The 20,233-nt window shown below is 45.3% G+C and overlaps 1 protein-coding gene and 1 long non-coding RNA gene across 3 annotated transcripts in view; both read left to right on the top strand.

Annotated features, from left to right (window-relative positions):
* The window catches only part of SLC9A3R1 (SLC9A3 regulator 1), a 53,935-nt gene extending 34,483 nt beyond the window's left edge, over positions 1-19,452 (top strand). For both annotated transcript variants that reach the window (XM_030208335.1, XM_030208334.1), the window contains exons 5-6: positions 10,633-10,734; positions 18,045-19,452. In XM_030208335.1, the coding sequence (XP_030064195.1) occupies positions 10,633-10,734; positions 18,045-18,200 (258 nt within the window). In that variant the 3' untranslated portion in view covers positions 18,201-19,452. The remainder of the gene's footprint in view (positions 1-10,632; positions 10,735-18,044) is intronic.
* On the top strand, positions 8,855-9,925 carry LOC115473400. The gene is made up of 2 exons (XR_003942654.1): positions 8,855-9,579; positions 9,620-9,925. It is a non-coding gene; the product is annotated as an uncharacterized LOC115473400 (long non-coding RNA).
* Positions 19,453-20,233: the final 781 nt, after the last annotated feature.

The following is a 20,233-nucleotide window of genomic DNA, read 5'->3' as shown; positions in this document are numbered from 1 at the left end:
GGGATTCTTTCTGAACCTTCCCCTCCACTAGAAAGCAGACTTTCTCCATCGGAGAGTCTATCCTTCACCTCCTTTGTCCGGGAAATGGCTGTGGCTATTCCCTTCCCTATGGAGGTTGAGGATGAGCCTAGGGCTGAGATGCTCGAGGTCCTAGATTACCCTTCTCTGCCTAGAGAGGCTGCAACGGCTCCTTTGCATAATGTACTGAAGGAAGTCCTTATGCAAAACTGGTCGTTCCCTCTGTCTAATCCAGTGATCCCGAAAGACTGAATCCCAATATCGGATCCATGGGGAGCCTGGATTGATGAGGTCTCAGCTACCTCACAATTCCATGGTGGTGGACTCCGCTGTCAAAAGAGCCAAGAGTACTAGGGACTATGCCTCAGCGTCCCCAGGCAGAGAATCTAGAACCTTGGACTCTTTTGGGAGGAAGGCGTATCAGGCCGCTATGCTCGCTGCCAAAATCCAGACATACTAGCTCTTCATGAGCATCCACTTGCGGCACTCGGTGAGGCAACTGCCTAGTTTTGTTGATGCACTCCCTCTGGAGCAGGCCAAGCCTTTTCGTCAGGTGGTCAGGCAGCAGAAGGCGTGTCAAATTCCTGGCCAGGGGTACTTTTGACACTTTTGATGTAGCATCCAGGATCGCTGCCCAGGGTATAGTGATGCGCAGATTCTCATGGCTGCGTGTGTCTGACCTGGATCATTCGGTCCAGCAGCAGATGGCGGATGTTCGTTGCCGGGGGGATAACTTTTTTGGTGAGAAAGTAGAGGATCTGGTTGACCAGCTCAAGAAGCACAATGATGCTATGGATTCTCTCTCCCGTCGGGCGTCTTCTGCTACTACCTCCTCATCTAGGAGGTTTTTTGGAGGGAAGAGGAGTGCTCCCTATTCCTATGCTAGGCATAGGTACACTCCTACTTCTCAGCAGCCTGCCCAGGCTCAGTCTCAGCTCCGCTCATTCTCGTCAACAGTGTGCGTCTAAGGCCACTGCGGCTCCCCAGCAAAAGCAAGGGGCGGGCTTTTGACTGGCTCCAGTTCAGCATAGCCTCGGTAAACGTGTTTGTACCGGATGACTTGCCGGTTGGGGGGAGGTTAATGTTTTTTCACCAAAGGTGGTCTCTTATAACCTCCGACCGGTGGGTTCTTCAAATTGTCTGGTTAGGATACACCCTCAGTCTGGAATCCAAGCCTCCAAATTGCCCACCGGGAGCTCAGTCCAAGCAAGTACTTGTAGAGGAACTCTCCGCCCTTCTACAGGCCCAAGTGGTCGAACCCGTTTCACCAGGGGAAGAAGGGCTGGGATTCTATTCCAGGTACTTCCTTGTGCAAAAGAAAACGGGGGATGCGTCCCATCCTAGACCTAAGGGCCCTGAACAAATTTCTTGTCGGAGAAAAGTTTAGGATGGTTTCCCTAGGCACCCTTCTTCCCATGATTCAGGAAAACGATTGGCTATGCTCCCTGGACTTAAAGGATGCTTACACACACACATCTCAATACTTCCAGCTCACAGGAAGTGTCTTCGATTTCGGCTGGGAACACAGCACTTTCAGTACTGTGTACTGCCTTTTTGCCTGGCATCTGCGCCTAGAGTTTTTACCAAATGCCTAGCTGTAGTTGCAGCGTTGCTACGCAGACTGGGAGTGTGTGTTTCCTTGTCTCGACGATTGGCTGGTGAAGAGCACCTCGAAGGAGGGTGCTCTGGAGTCCATGCGAATGACTATTAGGGTGCTGGAGCTACTGGGGTTCGTCATAAATTATCCCAAGTCCCATCTCACCCCAGTCCAAAAATTGGAATTCATTGGAGCCCTGTTGAACACTCAGACAGCTCAAGCTTATCTTCCCAAGACAAGGGCGGATAACCTTCTGTCCCTGGTGTCCATGGTTCGAGCATCTCAGCAGGTCACGGCTCAGCAGATGTTGAGACTTCTGGGGCACATGGCCTCCACAGTTCGTCACGCCCATGGCACGTTTACATATGAGATCAGCTCAGTGGACCCTAGCTTCCCAGTGGTTTCAAGCTGCGGGGGATCTAGAAGATGTAATCCAACTGTCCACTGACTTTCAGAGTTCTCTTCAGTGGTGGGCGATTCGATTCAATTTGACCATGGGGCAACCATTCCAAGTTCCTCAGCCACGAAAAGTGCTGACGATGGACCATCTCTCCTGGGGTGGGGAGCTCATATAGATGGGCTCCACACTCAGGGAGCCTGGTCCTTTCAGGAAAGAGGTCTGCAGATCAACCTCCTGGAATTAAGAGCGATCTGGAACGCTCTAAAGGCTTTCAGAGATCAGCTGTCCAACCAAGTAATCTTAATTCAGACGGACAATCAGGTTGCCATGTTTTAGACCATTCAGATCCACCGAGGGGGGTGCCCCACGCTCGGAAGATCTTACGGACTACGCCCATGTTCAGTGACCACTCATGAGGTTGCATAATCCTGCTCAACCTGTCGGCCAGACTGTTCACGCCTGCCAGATAAGTGGCTTGGAGAAACATGCCGTGACAAGCCCAACGCCACATCTGGACGGCTTCCTGACACAGAGGGCGAGATCCGGTGCCCCCCCTGCTTGTTGGTGTAAAACATGGCAACCTGATTGTCCGTTTGAACGGGTTTGAGACTTGTAGATTAGGAGTAGGCTTTTATCTTACTTATAGATTACTGTAATGCCATCTATGCCGGATGCAAAGAACAAATCATCAAGAAGCTTCAAACCGCTCAAATTACAGCAGCCAGATTCGTATATGGAAATACGAAAGTGCCAAACCCCTAAGAGAAAAACTGCACTGGCTTCCACTAAAAGAACGTATTGTGTTCAAAGTCTGCACCTTGGTCCACAAAATCGTTCACGGGGAAGCACCGGCCTACATGTCAGATCTTATAGACGTGCCCACTAGGAACGCAAAAAGATCAGCACGCTCATTCCTCAATCTCCACTACCCCAACTGCAAAGGATTAAAATATAAATACATATACGCAACTAGTTTCTCCTACATCTGCACGCAACTATGGAACGCACTACTGAAGGCCATTAAAACAATGCAAGATTTAACTATCTTCCGAAGGCTACTGAAAACTGATCTTTTCAAGAAGGCATACCAATAATATTCATCCTCAATACATAATAATAAAGACTACACATGAACTAGAAAAAATGAACTCTTAACACTTGACTGACTGACCTCTTTCACTTTAACCCTTATGCTGAATATAGTGTCACTTTAACCCTCAAGTTGAATAACTTCTCTACAGTCGATGACCCAATGTATGTTACATTCCTATTTATCACACAGAAATTAATATGCACTACCACAATGTATTCTTCTCTACCACGTATGCATGCACCTTAATGCAGCGACTTTTGTATTCTGTGACCCGGAAATGGCAATCGCCATTTCGGCAAATGTAAGCCACATTGAGCCTGTGAATTGGTGGGAAAACGTGGGATACAAATGCTAATAATATTTGATACAGGCAGTTCAGATAATTGATGTTGAGGAGCAACCTCGTCGTATTCAGAAAGTAGAGTAGGTTATGAAGATAGCTCAGTACTGCGATGGCCATTTGCACTAAGACTGGTACACTTAGTAATGCGAGGTCAAGATGCTTTCTTGCAAAGTAGATTTCAAGAGTTAGTGGTAATAGTGACTCTGAGGTTTAAATTGTAGTGGTTAGAAGGATAGCTGCCTGCTCATAACCTGATTTGGATACAGGACACTAGAGTTGTCTTTGGCACTGGAATTCCCAGTCTTTTGGGGTCAGATGCACAGCTGTGTAGACCTATTGATTGGTTCATCTTGGATAGAGCAGTGGTGTTGCCTAATTTTAAGTTAGGTCACTTTGGATCAAATGACCTGAAGGCGAGCTACCAGATATCTTCTCGTGTGGGACTTACACTGACCAGCATGTGACAGACATCCATTCCTTCTAGCCCACCTTCAGATTTTCATTGATGGATCTTTGAGGTGGGTGTTTCTAAATGTGCTCTATTCAGAAGTGCCTTGTCCCAAGCATGCATCTCTTTGCTCCCTTTCCCCACCCCCCAAAAATTTTCATTTTGTAAAGCTTGTGTATGGAGGCACAAAGGGTAGTGAAAAAGTGACAATGGGGACTGCCCCAGAGGCTGTTATTGGACAATGGGCCTTATACTGAATAACATTGGTCTAGAGGATAATCTTGCAGTAATGTTTGAGGTTTATGATAAAATAGCATTATCGCCATTAATATGAAGATAACCAGTTACTTTTAGGAATTTTCTTCCAGCTGATGTTGCTGCTGCATAGAGTACTTTTCTGGTCAAGATTCTTCAGGCATGAAGATTCATTGGCTCAAAGGATTGCTTCATTAGATGAAAGGACAACATCCAAATCTCATGGGATGAGCTTTCTGAATTGGTGGTGTGATATAAAGTCCCCTTTCCATCTCTGCACTTTCACCTTCCTTTTGTGTAGTTATTCATGTCTGGTTCCACTAGTACAGTTTTAACTGTTGTGCTATTCCTTTCTCTCCCTTTGTTTTTATCTTTAGGGTCAGTCATGAAATGCCTAGCCACCTGCCTGGGGTTACCCCTCGGCCACTTAGAGGGTCTATCTCTATCACAGCTCAGGTCAGCCTGCATCTGCCCCTTCTGCTCTACATTAGCACCCTCCTCCCACCGCCTGGGTCACAACCGCTCTGGGGAAGTCTCCTGCTCTGAAATTATCCCCATTGATTTTCTAGGTTACTGGGGCTACACTCCCAGTGGTCCCACATTTCCCAGAAAGCACTCCAGACCCAACGCATAAACCACCAGGATTTATCAGTCCAGACAGGTAGTCAATTTGTCACACTTGAACAATGAACAAAAAAAATGTGCAGTCCGTAACCAATAACAGGTAACTGAAATCTGGATCAATCATAACACTAACTAAACATTTGGTTGCTTCCTAGTACCTGAGGAGATCAGGGCATACATATATAGCTGTTCATCATTTATCAAATATAACTGTTCTTTTACAGGGCTTCAGCAAAGAGCTCTTTTGCGCTCTCTTCCTGGGCTGAAATGGGGGGGGGCAGTACAGCTCCTGGGCCAATCAGAGCCCAGTCAACAATTTTTAAAAGTATATTGCTCACAGTACTGTAGATTTCTCTGAGTGAAACTAAGAGGGCATTCAATTTTCTGTAACAGCTTTAACATAAAACATGCACCACTTGCTGGCCAAACTAGAGAAATTAATTTAGGCAGTTTACAGGCTTGAAACACAGTTCTGTCACAGTATTATACTGCTCATTTTACTATTTGTATACCAGCTTGATATCCTTGGATCATATGGTGGTATAACAAATGTTCAAATTTACAAAGAATGGAACTGCCTTATCAAGATCTGGAGGGTTGAGAGTAAACTGATATTTACTCAGGACAGCTGTGGTTCAAGCTAGTGTAGACTGAAGTATATGGAGGACACTAAATGGGGTCTTGCTCAGTAAAACACTAGATAGAAAACCCCTTCCACTTGAGAGCATATGAATACCTTGTGAAGGTTTTCTTGCTTGCCATCAAGATGTTGTGAATTGGAGGTAGCATACCCAAGGAGAAAACAGCTATTACTCAGTTTCCATTCTTTTGGAGATCAAGAAGATTTTGGAATGAAGAAGAGCTCCCCTGTTGTGTATTAGGGTTGGAAACCATCTCTAGTTACAGGAAGGGGAGAAGGTGATCTGCACAGACCATATGTTGTAAAAGTGAAATTTCTGCATCTTGTATGAGGCACAAGACAAATGAACCCTTTCAAAAAAATACTACAATGATTTACTTGGAGAAGCACTTCTCAACAGCTGCAGCATATATACACATTCACTGTAATGTGATTAAAGAATTGCACTTTTGAAACTGCCTTCCTCCCCAATCTCCTATCTTGATCACACAAAGTGCACACAGACACAATGTACACCCCTTTGCCCCCTACACATGCATTCCATGAGCCGAGCCATGCAGTGCATGCTTTCCCCACTTGATCAAATTGGTGTGTTAGCTATGTTCACTTTTGAAGCTAATAAATAGAAATAAAGATAAAATTTATTGGACTAAATATATTTTTTGATTATCTTTTGAAGATAATATCTTTGGGTCAGAAATGAGCAAAAGATAACACATTAGAATACATAAGTAAACCATGAAAGCATTCCAATGACAGTCTGGGGGGGAGGGAGAGTATAAACTATAGAATGTAGTGCTTTACCCTCCCCCCCCCCCCCCCCCCCATATTTTCTTTTTGTGGGTGGATTTATTTATACAAAACAGAAAAACTTAAGTGGTTAAAAAGCTTTTGCATTGGTTTGGCATTTTAGTTTTGTTTTTAAATAGTGTTGCTATTTTTAGTTGTGCAGGTTTGAAAATAAGACCTCTTCAAATAAAATTTTTAAAAAATACTGCTTTGTCACTCCTCCATTTCTCCCTGTTTCTCATCTCTCCACCTCTGCCTTTCCCCCTGAGACTTCAATTGGAATTTCTTTTATGGTTCACTTATATATTCTGGTATGTCACCTTTTGCGCGTTTCTTTTTTTTTTTTTTTTTTTAATTATTCTAGATTTAAAATTATAGAGCCAAGTAAATACTTATACAGTAAAGGATCATTATAATTAATAATCAGAATAACAAAGAAAATATCTTTACATCATTAGAAAACAGTTACACTGAAGTCCACATAATTGGATCCAAAATTACATAAAGTGGAAATATTATACAAAAAAGAAAAAACTTGTAACAAGAAATTAAAAAAAAACAAAAACCTGATATGATACAGGCTGTCTAAATTAGAGAGCTAATACTAATGATTAAACCCCTGCTCTTCTAGGTGCAAGGAACTCTGTGAAACGGGATGGTTCAAAGAACACATATTTAACAGTGGTATCGAACTACAGTGAAGCTGATACCCTTAAGTTGCTGGCTGGATGTGTGAAAGTCTGCTGCTCCAACTGAGCAGCACTTCTTGGTTGCGAGGACGTTGTCAGTGGCAAACTAGTGCTCTGCAGCTGCAGGGGAGGTGCTCTGTGGTTGGGGCTCAGAGTAACATCCATCTCTGGTGGTGCCACAGATCTCCACTCAACCTGGGGGTCATATGCAGGCTATCCAACCCCAAAGGCATCCCCGGTTCTCTGTACAAAAGAATCGAACATGCCAGCCACTACTGAGGCTGATCTCTGCGAAACCATAACAGATGGTCGTCCCCTTCACTTCTGCATTGTGAGAAAATTCAACAAAGGTTAAAAGAGTGGAGAATCAACTCGCGTCAGTTAGGAATCGCCATCTTTGAGCCCATCTTTTGCTCATTTTCTGACCTGAAGAAGGTATTACGTTTGAAAGCTATCTAGTCCAATAATTCTTTTGTTGGATTATATCTATTTAGGTTTGTTAGGAACACTACAATGCTTTCCCAACATTGACATAGAGTACCTCCTATTCTATTCTATTCCAATGCTTCTGTACCGCCTTTAACAAAATCTTCAGGGTGGTTCACAACAAAGATGTGATCATTTTCATTTTGGTTAAGCTTCAACAATATAGTCTTACAAGAGACTTTGATAATCTCCAAATCACACTAATTTAGTCTTTTGTGTATTGAGCTATTAATCTCTGTAACCCTGAATGAATGGTCTTTGGGCAAAACAGTAAAAAAGATGAAATCTAGGGTGTGCCCAGCCTGGTGCGTAGACTTCATCGTATGAACCAAACTGGCTACATCAAGTGAGGAAGTCAACAGTTCTGCTTTATCACACTGAGCTACTTCCATATACACATTAAAATCTCCTAAACAATTAGCTCAGGCAGGGTAAGTCTTACTGAATTTGCTTCCCTTTCTTGGGGAGTGTACATAATCCACTTCTGAACAGAAATTTTACTAGGGCCCCTTGCTTTCATTTAACCACATTCCCATGATATTCAGCTGGGGCCCACATAGGATAGTTATGTGGGTCCCTGGCTGAATATATATAATGCAGGTCCTGCAGGGGGATCAGAGGGTTATCTATCCATCAATATATATATATATAAACCCTTTGATCCCCTTCCTCTAGCCCGCTGCCTTATATATATTAACCCTTTGATCCCCCTCCTCCAGCCCGCTTGCCTTTCAAAACAGAGAAAGTCTGGTAGGTCTGCATTGGGCTCTATGCAGGCTGCCTGCCTGCCTCCCTTCCAACGGATACCCAAGAAATAATCCTTGGTGTCCGACACCCTTCTGCTCACCCAACCCTCTTACCCAGGGGACCACCTAGTCCCCCTCATTCGTAACATAGTAGATGACGGCAGAAAAAGACCTGCATGGTCCATCCAGTCTGCCCAACAAGATAAACTCGTGTATACCTTACCTTGATTTGTACCTGTCTTTTTCAGGGCACAGACCGTATAAGTCTGCCCACCACTAACAACCTCACTTCCTGGTGTTAAGCACTCCCTGACTCCAAAAATAATCCTGAGTGTCTAGTGCACCACTCACCCACTGAAAAAAACCCCCACCATTCCCTGATGTCATGGCACCCCCTTCCTCTCCCTCAGATTAAAAAAAAAAATCCCCTGTGTCAAAAACTTATATGGCAGGCAGGCCCATCTGGTGCATCCCCAGGGCAGGTTGCAGGAACAAGTGGGCATCACTCCTGCTTGTACCTTTCTAGGAGAGAGGATGATGGTATGGGGATGTCTGGGGAAGGGGGGTGGGGGGGAGTGCCACTAGGCAGGGATTTTACATTATTTTTTTTTAATTCAGGAAAGGGGGGAGGGGTGGGTGAGCTTACTGGACTACCAGGGAAAATATTTGAATGGCGGGAGGGCATTAGACTACCAGGGAAACACTTTGAACTATGGGTGGGGTTGGGGTTCAGCAGAGAGGAAAGGAGGGGAGCCACTGGACCACCGGACTTTTTTTTGACTCTGGGGAAGGGACCGATACTGGACATCTAGGGCAGGGTGGTCAGATTGGCGGAAGACTACTCAACCAATCCTTTCCATGCTGTCCTGATGAAAACTCTCCATTAGCTGCACATGCAAATCATTTTCTTTTTGTTTTGCATGCTGTTGGTTAGCTTATCACCGCATTTGCGTTCATTTTAGTGTGATGTGCGGTCAGGGTTTCTGCATGAATTAATGCCTGCACAGAAACCCTTTCTGCACTGAAAACCCGTGCAAAAGTGTGCCAACCACATGGGAAGTTTTCTGCATTTGGTCTTTAAAGTAGCTAAGCACTGTTCCCAAAACATCAGCTTGTTTTGGAACAAACAAAACCTCATTCCAAACCTACCTTGCCTCCTATTATATCTACCTCTGCTCAGTACACAAACAATATCCCTTCTCTCACAACCCCTTTAACCTAGCATATAAGCCACAGCAGACCCCAATTCACTGTTTCGAACATGCCACATACTCCCACAGGGCCCTCCTCCCATATTCATCGGTGGCCAAGTGAAAATCAGACATTTGTATTACTCAAGAAAACACTTTTTTCAAAAATATCAAATAGGCGCAGAACCATTGTATGTGTAGGTAAGTATAGGATGCTGAGCTGGTTCCGGAAAGGCTGAGGGTTGATATGGATAGGGGGAGGTAATGGTAGGGAGGACGATTGGGGGGGGGGGGGGGGAAGAGTTCTTTTGGGGATTATGGTTCAGTATAAGTTAATCAAAGCTGATATTTATCAGTAATGAACTCCTGTTTGGCTACAATCACTGTAAGCCAATAATTTTGAATAGATATAAAACCTTAAAAAAAATAAATCTTGAAAGCTTTTTCACATTTGATCAGAGCACAAAAAGGCAACTGGGGAGGCTTCTGTGCACTGGAAAGGCCATGCATATTCAGAACTTTGTACTAATTTGGGGTTCAGTTTTTGTCCTGGTCCCATGTGTTCACATTACCCACTTTGCTTGGTTCAGGTTTGCTTGTTGCAGATAGGATTTGCCAGATTAAAAAAAATGATCCATCTTTTCTAAGATTACTTGTGTGATCTCTTATCAAATGGGATTCCTTATGTTTCATTACCAGCCCAGGGATGTTTCCTTTGACTAGAATCTCGGTGGCTAATGTTCAACCAGAAACATCTGAAATAATATTGAGCTTTTGTTAATGTCAGAATGATCCAAAGATGTACATGAATTTTTTGAGATGTGTAGCCCCCATCGGTGCTAAGGTGTACAAGAGGGAGCCAGTGTGTAATACATAAGATTGAGATTATCTTTTGGGTTATTGTATTTTTTTATGGTGGTCTGCTAATCAACCTGAAAAGAATCCAGTTATTTTAAGGAGCAATAGGTCTACTTGAATTTTTGCTGTAAAGAATGGCTTCCTCTTTAATATGAATAAACAAGTCCATTCAGATTTACTTTTTTTTTTTTTTCTAGAGCAGAAACGAGCACATGAGAGAACAAGTATTGATCCTTGCCTTTCCCTTCCTCCAATGTGCAGTTTTAAGAAAATACCACACATTCACATTTAGTGTCTAGACAGTTCTCTAGTACAGGCTACTGTTTTGCAGCTCTGTCAAATGTTAATTTGTAATAACAAACCTTGGGTACTGGACCCTAGTGTTTGAGACACCTGGAAATCAGCCTTGCTGCAACATTACTTTTCATAAGTGTTCTCCCTCTTCCATCTCTTTAGACTAGTAGGACGGAAGAGCTATCTGAGCTGGTGCCTGAAAGTCCCCCTTCCACGCCAGAAGTTTTGTCTGTACCTTCTACTCCAAATGATCCAGATGAACAGGTAATGAAACTTAGAATGGGAGAGATAATGGAAGTAGGAGGAATAGGGAGGGTCTGTGTGCAATCAACATCTGCCATAAGGTTGAGGTCTTGTGTGGTTAACCCTTAATATGGTAAAGGGATGGGGGAAAGCCCGCCTTGGAGGTGAAAATAGATCAGATGAAAGTGATCTGATGAATTAATCAACCGTAACACATGGAGGATTAAAAACCAATGCCCGACAAACAAACATGTTTTGTTCTCATCAAGGGCAATAATGCTGTCAGAACATGTTAAAAATCATATTAAATCATAAGTATACAGGCATATATGAAAAAGCACCATCTAAATGAACCAAATGATCTCAAATCAGACCAAATTAAATGAATATACATTAAAATTACATAAATATGGATTAATCAGTACATTCTCATTAATATCACATTACATTTTTAACTAGACATTGAAAAAAAAAGAATTGTGATCTAAAAATAAATACCTAGATAAATAATATATACATAGGCACATTTTAAAATCCCCAGAAGTGTTTTAAAATGGGTTCACCACTAAGGTTAAAAACAGAAACATGGGAAAATGATAGGTTAGTAATTTTAAATCCAATACAGACTATAGGAGATGGAAATAGAAAAATGGCAGACTTACTAGTCTTTCTGAAGCAATAGGTGCCATAGCTGTAATCAAGATCAGGTGGCAGCACTCTACTTATGGCGTGGAACACATGACTATCTAAAATACACAAATATAGGTTCTTAAAAGTGAGATGGAAGTCTGCTTTAGTGCAAGGAACTAAAACGGCAAAAAAATATTAACACATTCATTATTGGCTAAAAACACTGAAAACATAAGAGTGTTGAGTTTTAAGGCTACTCAGATCATTAGAAGAGATGTAATTAAACGTCAAAAATTTTTAAAAATAAGTTGACACAGCCTAATGGGTAGAGTAGTGGGCTGAAAATCAGGGGTTCAGGTCCTGCTTCTTCCTCTGATACTTGTAATCACCTCACCCTTTAATCTGTCGGGTACAAAACTAAGCCCTCTGGGTTAAAAATACTTACATTCTCCAAGGACAAGCAGGCTGCTTGTTCTCACATATGGGTGACGTCCACGGCAGCCCTAGGTCCGGAAAATCTTCCTAGCAACAAAGGTTGCTAAAGCCTTTGAGCGCGCAGGTGCGGCCATCTTCCCGCCCGTAGTGCAGGAGTCCCGCTTCAGTCTTCTTTTTTCCGCAGTCAAGAGCGGCTGTTTACGGCAGTTCTGTACACCAGAAAAGAAAAGCCTTCGTTTTAGTCAGCTTTTTGCCAGTTTTTTCTTCTTCGTCGTGCTCGTGCAGGAGCTGTTTAATTTTTCTTTAAAAAAAAAAAAAAGTTTTTCCCTTAGTTTCTTAGTTTTTTGCCCTCAAATATCCTTTCGTTGTCGTGTGCGGCCATTTTAGCCACCCTTACGGGTTTTCTCCCTTTTTTTTGTGCCCTTCCTTTGGCAACATCGCAAATTTTGATTTCGCCGCCGCTGTATTTCCGTCTGTGACATCGAGGCTCGCCAGCGGCTTCAAGAAGTGCACTCGGTGCAACCGGGCAATCTCAGGCACTGACCTTCACGCGTGTTGTATCCAGTGCCTTGGGCCCTACCATCGCCCAGACGCATGTAAGTTGTGTCTTAGTCTTAAAAAGTGGACATGTAAGTTGTGTCTTAGCCTTAAAAAGCGGACACAAGCATCGAGACAAGCTCAACGGGAATGCCTGTTTGGAGCTTTGCCCGGTACTTCAACGGCGGCGGTGTCGATGTCGGCACCGGAGAGTTCATAGACTTCGGGAGCACAGGTAATGGCTGTCCAGAGACATGCTGGCAGCAGTGAACCATCAAGTGGGTCTCCACCTGCCTCGAGGGCTCCTGCGGTACAGGCCCATCGGGACCGACCCCTTTCGGACCCGACCCCGAGGAGGCGTGTGGATTCCACGTCCTCTTCATCGGTACCAAGGGGTACCAGTGATGTGTCTCGAGCGAAGGCAAAGAAGCACCGTCATCAGTCCCCTTCTCGTCACGGTACTGAGAGCTCCGGGGCGTCGAGGGAATCAGCCCCCATGAAGCGTCGACGCTGGGAGGACCACACACCCTCTATACAAGAAGTGTGGATGCGCCGGTCTCCGGACAGCCCGGTACCGCCTCCTCCTCGGCAGATTCTAGCCTCAACTCCTGTACTGACACCACAGCTTTTCTCGACAGACATTCTTGATGAGCGCCTCAATGCCATTCTTCGAGGGATCCTGGAAAGGCTGCTGCGACTATCTGTTCTGGTACTGGAGGTGCTTGCGCTGACGGTACTGTCTATAGATGCGGCGGCTAACTCCCTGCCTGTGGTGAGGCCCTCGACGTCTGTCTCGGCTGCCCCCCGGGTTGACTCGACTTCGATGGAGGGAGCTTCATCACCGCCGGCATGGGAGTCAACTTCTCGACATCACCATCGAGGACATAGCTTGGCGTCGAGACGGGCTTGGCTTCAGACTGTAGTCAGAGAACTCCTGTCCGATACCGAAGGGGAAGCCTCGTGGGAGGCAGAGGAGGACCCAAGATATTTCTCTTCTGAGGAGTCTTGTGGCCTTCCCTCTGATCCTACTCCTTCGCCGGAGAGAAAGCTTTCTCCCCTGGAGAGTTTGTCTTTCTCCTCCTTTGTCCGGGAAATGTCTATGGCCATTCCCTTCCCGGTGGTAACTGAGGATGAGCCCAGGGCTGAGATGTTCGAGGTCCTGAACTATCCTTCGCCACCTAAGGAGTCATCCACTGTTCCTATACATAATGTCCTTAAGCAGACACTGTTGAGGAGTTGGATGAAACCACTATCTAACCCCACCATTCCTAAGAAGGTTGAGTCCCAGTATAGGATTCACGGGGACCCAGAGTTGATGAAGGCCCAGTTGCCTCATGACTCGGGGGTTGTGGAGTCTGCTCTCAAGAGAGCCAAAAGTACGAGAGATTTTGCCTCGTCGCCTTCGGGACGGGAGGCTCGGACTTTGGACTCTTTTGGGAGGAAGGCCTACCAGTCAGCTATGCTCATCTCCAAAATCCAGTCCTACCAGCTCTACACGCGCATTCACTTGCAGAATAATGTGAAGCAACTGGCGGACCTGGTCGATCAGCTCCCTTCGGAGCAGGCTAGGCTTTTTCAGGAAGTGGTCAGGTAGCTGAAGGCGTGTCGTAAATTCCTGTCTAGGGGTACTTACGATTCTGCTACTCAGGGTATAGTGATGCGCAGACTCTGGCTGCATGCCTCTGACCTAGACAATCGAGTCCAGCAGCGGCTTGCGGATGCTCCTTGCCAGGGGGATAATATTTTTGGCGAGAAAGTCGAACAGGTGGTAGAGCAGTTCCACCAGTGGGACACCGCTTTCGAGAAACTCTCCCGCCTGGCCCCTTCAGCATCTACCTCATCAGGTAGACGTTTTTACAGGGGTAGGAGGAATGCTCCCTATGCTTACAATAAGCGTAGGTACAATCCACCTTCCCGCCAGCCTGCTCAGGCTCAACCCCAGTGCGCTCGTTCACGTCAACAGCGTGTGCCTCGTCAGGCCCCTGCAGCACCCCAGCAAAAGCAAGGGACGGGCTTTAGACTGGCTCCAGGCGAGCATAGCCGCAATAAAAGTGTCCGTGCCGGACGATCTACCGGTCGGGAGGAGGTTAAAATTTTTTCACCAAAGGTGGCCTCTTGTAATCTCTGATCGGTGGGTTCTCCAATTAGTCCGGCAGAGATACTCCCTCAATTTGATCTCCAAACCTCCAAATTGCCCACCGGGAGCTCAGTCCTTCAGCTTCCAGCACAGTCAGGTCCTTGCAGAGGAACTCTCCGCTCTTCTCAGCGCCAGCGCGGTCGAGCCTGTACCACCGGGGCAAGAAGGGCTGGGACTGTATTCCAGGTACTTCCTTGTGCAAAAGAAAACAGGGGGGATGAGTCCCATCCTAGACCTAAGGGCCCTGAACAAATATCTGATTTGAGAAAAGTTCAGGATGCTTTCCCTGGGCACCCTTCTTCCCATGATTCAGAAAAACGACTGGCTATGCTCCCTGGACTTGAAGGATGCTTATACTCACATCCCAATACTGCCAGCTCACAGGCAGTATCTTCGATTCCGTCTGGGAACACAGCACTTTCAGTATTGTGTGCTGCCCTTTGGGCTCGCCTCTGCGCCCGGGGTGTTCACCAAATGCCTGGCGGTCATTGCAGCGTCGCTACACAGGCTGGGAGTGCATGTGTTCCCTTATCTCGACAATTGGCTGGTGAAGAACACCTCGGAGGCAGGAGCTCTACAGTCCATGCAGATGACTCTCAAACTCCTGGAGCTACTCGGGTTTGTTATAAATTACCCAAAGTCCCATCTCCTTCCAGTTCAACGACTAGAATTCATAGGAGCTCTGCTGGATTCTCAGACAGCTCGGGCTTATCTTCCCGAAGCGAGGGTGGACAACCTTCTGCCCCTGGTTTCCTTGGTCAGAGCGTCTCAGCAGATCACAGCTCGGCATATGTTGAGACGTCTGGGCCATATGGCCTCCACAGTTCATGTGACTCGCATGGCACGCCTTCACATGAGATCTGCTCAGTGGACCCTAGCTTCCCAGTGGTATCAAGCTGCAGGGGATCTAGAAGATGCAATCCTGTTGTCCATCACTTTTTACAACTCCCTGATATGGTGGACAATTCGATCCAATTTGACCTTGCGACGTCCCTTCCAAATTCCTCAGCCTCAAAAAGTGCTGGCTATGGATGCATCTCTCCTGGGGTGGGGAGCTCATGTGGATGGGCTCCACACTTAGGGAGCTTGGTCCCTTCAGGAATCAGGTCTTCAGATCAATCTCCTGGAGTTGCGAGCGATCTGGAACGCTCTAAAGGCTTTCAGAGACTGGCTGTCCAATCAAATTATTCAAATTCAGACAGACAACCAGGTTGCTATGTACTATGTCAACAAGCAGGGGGGCACCAGATTTCGCCCCTGTGTCGGGAAGCCGTCCAGATGTGGCTTTGGGCCCGCCGTCACGGCATGTTTCTCCAGGCCACGTATCTGGCAGGCGTAAACAACAGTCTGGCCGACAGGTTGAGCAGGATAATGCAACCTCACGAGTGGTCTCTCAATAGGGCAGTTGTCCGCAAGATCATCCGAGCGTGGGGCACCCCCTCGGTGGATCTTTTTGCCACTCAGATCAATCACAAGGTCCCTCAGTTCTGTTCCAGACTTCAGGCCTACGACAGGCTAGCCTCGGATGCCTTTCTCCTCCATTGGGGGTCAGCCCTTCTGTATGCGTATCCTCCCATATCTCTGGTGGGGAAGACTTTGCTGAAACTACAGCAAGACCACGGAACCATGATTCTAATTGCGCCCTTTTGGCCGCATCAGATTTTGGTTCCCACTTCTTCTGGAGTTGTCCTCCGAAGAACCATGGCGATTGGAGTGTTTTCCAACCCTCATCACTCAGAACGAGGAGGCGCTTCTGCATCCCAACTTCCAGTCTCTGGCTCTCACGGCCTGGATGTTGAGGGCGTAGACTTTGCCTCCTTGGGTCTTTCAGAGGGCGTCTCCCGAGTCTTGCTTGCTTCCAGGAAAGATTCCACGAAGAAGTGTTATTCTTTCAAATGGAGGAGGTTTGCCGTCTGGTGTGATAGCAAGGCCCTAGATCCTCGCTCTTGTCCTACACAGACCCTGCTTGAATACCTTCTGCACTTGTCAGAGTCTGGTCTCAAGACCAACTCCAAAAGGGTTCATTTTAGTGCAATTAGTGCTTTCCATTATCGTGTAGAGGGTAAGCCAATCTCTGGACAGCCTTTAGTTGTTCGCTTCATGAGAGGTTTGCTTTTGTCAAAGCTCCCTGTCAAACCTCCACCAGTGTCATGGGATCTCAACGTTGTCCTCACCCATCTGATGAAACCTCCTTTTGAGCCACTGGATTCCTGCCATCTGAAGTACTTGACCTGGAAGGCCGTTTTCTTGGTGTCTGTTACTTCAGCTCGTAGAGTCAGGGAGCTTCAAGCCTTGGTAGCCCATGCTTCTTATACTAAATTTCATCATAACAGAGTAGTCCTCCGTACGCACCCTAAGTTCTTGCCGAAGGTGGTGTCGGAGTTCCATCTTAACCAGTCAGTTGTCTTGCCAACATTCTTTCCCCATCCTCATACCCGCCCTGCTGAATGTCAGTTGCATACATTGGACTGCTAGAGAGCATTGGCCTTCTATGTGGAGCGGACAAGCCCCTTCAGACAGTCCGCCCAAATGTTTGTTTCTTTCGACCCCAACAGAAGGGGAGTGGCTGTCGGGAAACGCACCATTTCCAATTGGCTAGCAGATTGCATTTCCTTCACTTACGCCCAAGCTGGGCTGACTCTTGAGAGTCATGTCACGGCTCATAGTGTTAGAGTCATGGCAGCGTCAGTGGCGCACTTGAAGTCAGCCACTATTGAAAAGATTTGCAAGGCTGTGATGTGGTCATCAGTCCACACATTCACATTACTGCCTTCAGCAGGATAGCCAACGTGACAGTCGGTTTGGACAGTCGGTGCTGCAGAATCTGTTCGGGGTTTAGTATCCAACTCCACCCTCCTAGGCCCATTTTATTCTGTTCCAGGCTGCACTCTCAGATGTTTCTTCGTAGGTCAATCTTTGTTGTGTCCTCGCCGTTGCGAGGCCCAATTGACCCTGTCTGTTGTTTTGAGTGAGCCTGGAGGCAGGCTAGGGATACCCATATGTGAGAACAAGCAGCCTGCTTGTTCTCAGAGAAAGCGAATTTACTTACCTGTAGCAGGTATTCTCCGAGCACAGCAGGCTGATTGTTCTCACCAACCTGCCCGCCTCCCCTTTGGAGGAGTTCTTTTCTTTGTTTTTGCTTCACAAGTTGACTGAAGCGGGACTCTAGCGCTACGGGCGGGAAGATGGTCACGCATGCGCGGTGCGCGCACCTGCGTGCTCGAAGGCTTTAGCAACCTTTGTTGCTAGGAAGATTTTCCGGACCTGGGGCTGCCGTGGACGTCACCCATATGTGAGAACAATCAGCCTGCTGTCCTCGGAGAATACCTGCTACAGGTAAGTAACTTCGCTTTCAGGCACACTAACCTGTGCTTATTTTTGGAAAAATAACTATATCTGAAGTACAAAGCAGAGAGCTTTGTGTAGCCAACCCTTGGAAGCTAGCAATGGATGCAGAGGATATAACCTTAGTTACACGTTACTGCCACTATCGTTACTTTGTTTATAATCAAGTGCAACAACTGCCTAGGTTGGGGTGGAAAGTTGAGTATTAACTTTGCTGTTTCTTACATATTCTGTGTTTATTTCCCAGGACAACGATGAGAAAATAGACTTCACATCCAATCCTATGCTGGGCTTGAATGTGCCACTGGCTGTTGCCAAGGAGAGAGCACACCAAAAACGGTCCAATAAGAAGGCACCTCCAATGGATTGGAGCAAAAAAAATGAACTTTTCAGTAATTTATAAATTGCTGCCATCAGTGATTGGCGAGGACTAGGTGAATGGGGGAGAGCAGAGAGCAAAATTGAGTAGCTTTCTTCTCCTCCAAAAAAAAAAAAAAAATGCAAAAATTAACACCAGTATCATTGTAGTCAAATCTGACTTCCCCCAAGTTCATTTGCTTGGGGGGAATTTTTTCAGTAATCTGAACAGTGAATTGAGTGAGCTATGCTGACAGCATTTCTGTGGAGAATTTCAAATCTATTGCAGCATATCTAACTTTCCTGGTAAAGAGTTGAGCTTATCTTCATGTTTTATTGAATTCACTAGAACGTTATAGTGACAGTAATAGTTTGCCTGGAAGGATACTACTATACTTAAATCTGATGACCAAAAATAGGTTTTGATGGTGTAACCTTGAGTAAAAGGGCATATTTCTGGAAGGATACTTGTCAGAAAATTCTTACACATATGTACCTTCTTGATCTTTCATTGAGGCAGCATAAGTTTTTCGTGCTTTTCCATAATGTACAAATGAGTTATAATTAAAAGGTACATAGAGCTCTATGGAACATAAATGCAACACAAATCATGGTATTAATCAAAAACAAGTTTTCAACAATTATTCCATAAATGCACACATCAAATGCTATAGGTATATTGCATGGTATGTGCTAAGGCATAAGAACTTTGACACCAGCCTGCAATTCTTTCAAATTAAGTGGGAGTGTCATGGCTTTTCAGAGGCTGTAGGATCCATGAAAGTTAGTGGTTTCTGAGTTTGAAGTGTAGTCAATTACACATCACAATTGTAAGTCCTCGTAGAAAGCCAGGATTAAAATTTTTTTTTTTAATAGCCAATAAATTTCTAAACATTAGTTAATTGCTAATGCTATCTAAATGGCTCCAATTGAAATCTGCTTTACAAGCTGTGGGATTCTTGTCTAAACATTTTCCTTGCAAGTTGCCTAAATTTTCCAGGTTTGCCTTTTTGCTGTCTTTACACCATCACTTTTAAATATTGGTCTTATTCATGAAATCTTGACATTAGAGTGGTGGTCTTCAAGCTTTGTGCTCAGTAATCCATAGTAGCAGCAAATCAAATCTAAACTAACAATTTTAATCTTAAGTATTTCTTTTACCTCTCAAGAGTTTATATATCGCCATTGTGGCATAATGTAAGCCACATTGAGCCTGCAAAGAGGTGGGAAAATGTGGGATACAAATGCAGCAAATAAATTAAATAAATATAGAACCATCACACAGAGGGCCCTAGAAAGTAGAAGTCTGACGAGCCTGAAGTTAAGTATGGTGCAAGAGATCAAACTGAGGTCTGCAACTGGTTTCATTAAGAACCTGATGCTCTTCTGAATAGTGCCATAAAAATACTGCCGGAACAGCGTAGAATACCCTAATGCTCAATGCTGATGAGATGCAAATATAGGCATGCTCATAGCGATGAGCATTAGGGAATTCAACAGGATTGTGCTGGTGTGTGCGCAGAAGAGTTCCACAGTAAGCTTGGCTCATGTGCGCACATGAACTTGAATGTGAAGCACACATTGGTGTCTTGTTTTCTGTGGCCTTAAATATGTGTTTTTAATTTTAGCTTGGACGCTTACATTTAGACACAGGAAATGGATGCCAATGTGCTTTCTCTGGGCATTTTGTTTATTTTTTTAGCATAGACTCTTTAAATTTAGACACAGGAAATAGACACCAGCACTTAAGGGCTTGCAGAGGCTTCCCTCTGCTTCCAAAAGCAATCAAAATGGCAGATTTTGCGGAAAGAATCATGAGAAATACTCTCTTCCAACACCCTAATGCCTGCTCCGACCTGGTGTTTTTTTTGCAGTGGTAAGACTGTTTTTGGGCGCCTTTTTCTGAGCATTGGGGAGGAATATAAGATGACCTCATTTAGCTTGACTACACTAGCTGTGCTAGTGCCTGGCATGCTTGTTTCCCACGGTAGACCCCTCTGATCATTCTGTGCAGGTAGATACAGGCACTAGTATGGAGCTAATGGCCTCTAGCGCCTGCGTTTACGTTTGAGCATTGGG

Source organism: Microcaecilia unicolor, chromosome 6 (genome assembly GCF_901765095.1).
Source record: "Microcaecilia unicolor chromosome 6, aMicUni1.1, whole genome shotgun sequence".
Taxonomy (NCBI): domain Eukaryota; kingdom Metazoa; phylum Chordata; class Amphibia; order Gymnophiona; family Siphonopidae; genus Microcaecilia; species Microcaecilia unicolor.
Note: the sequence above shows the minus strand (reverse complement) of the source record. Positions and strands in the feature narration are given on the sequence as shown.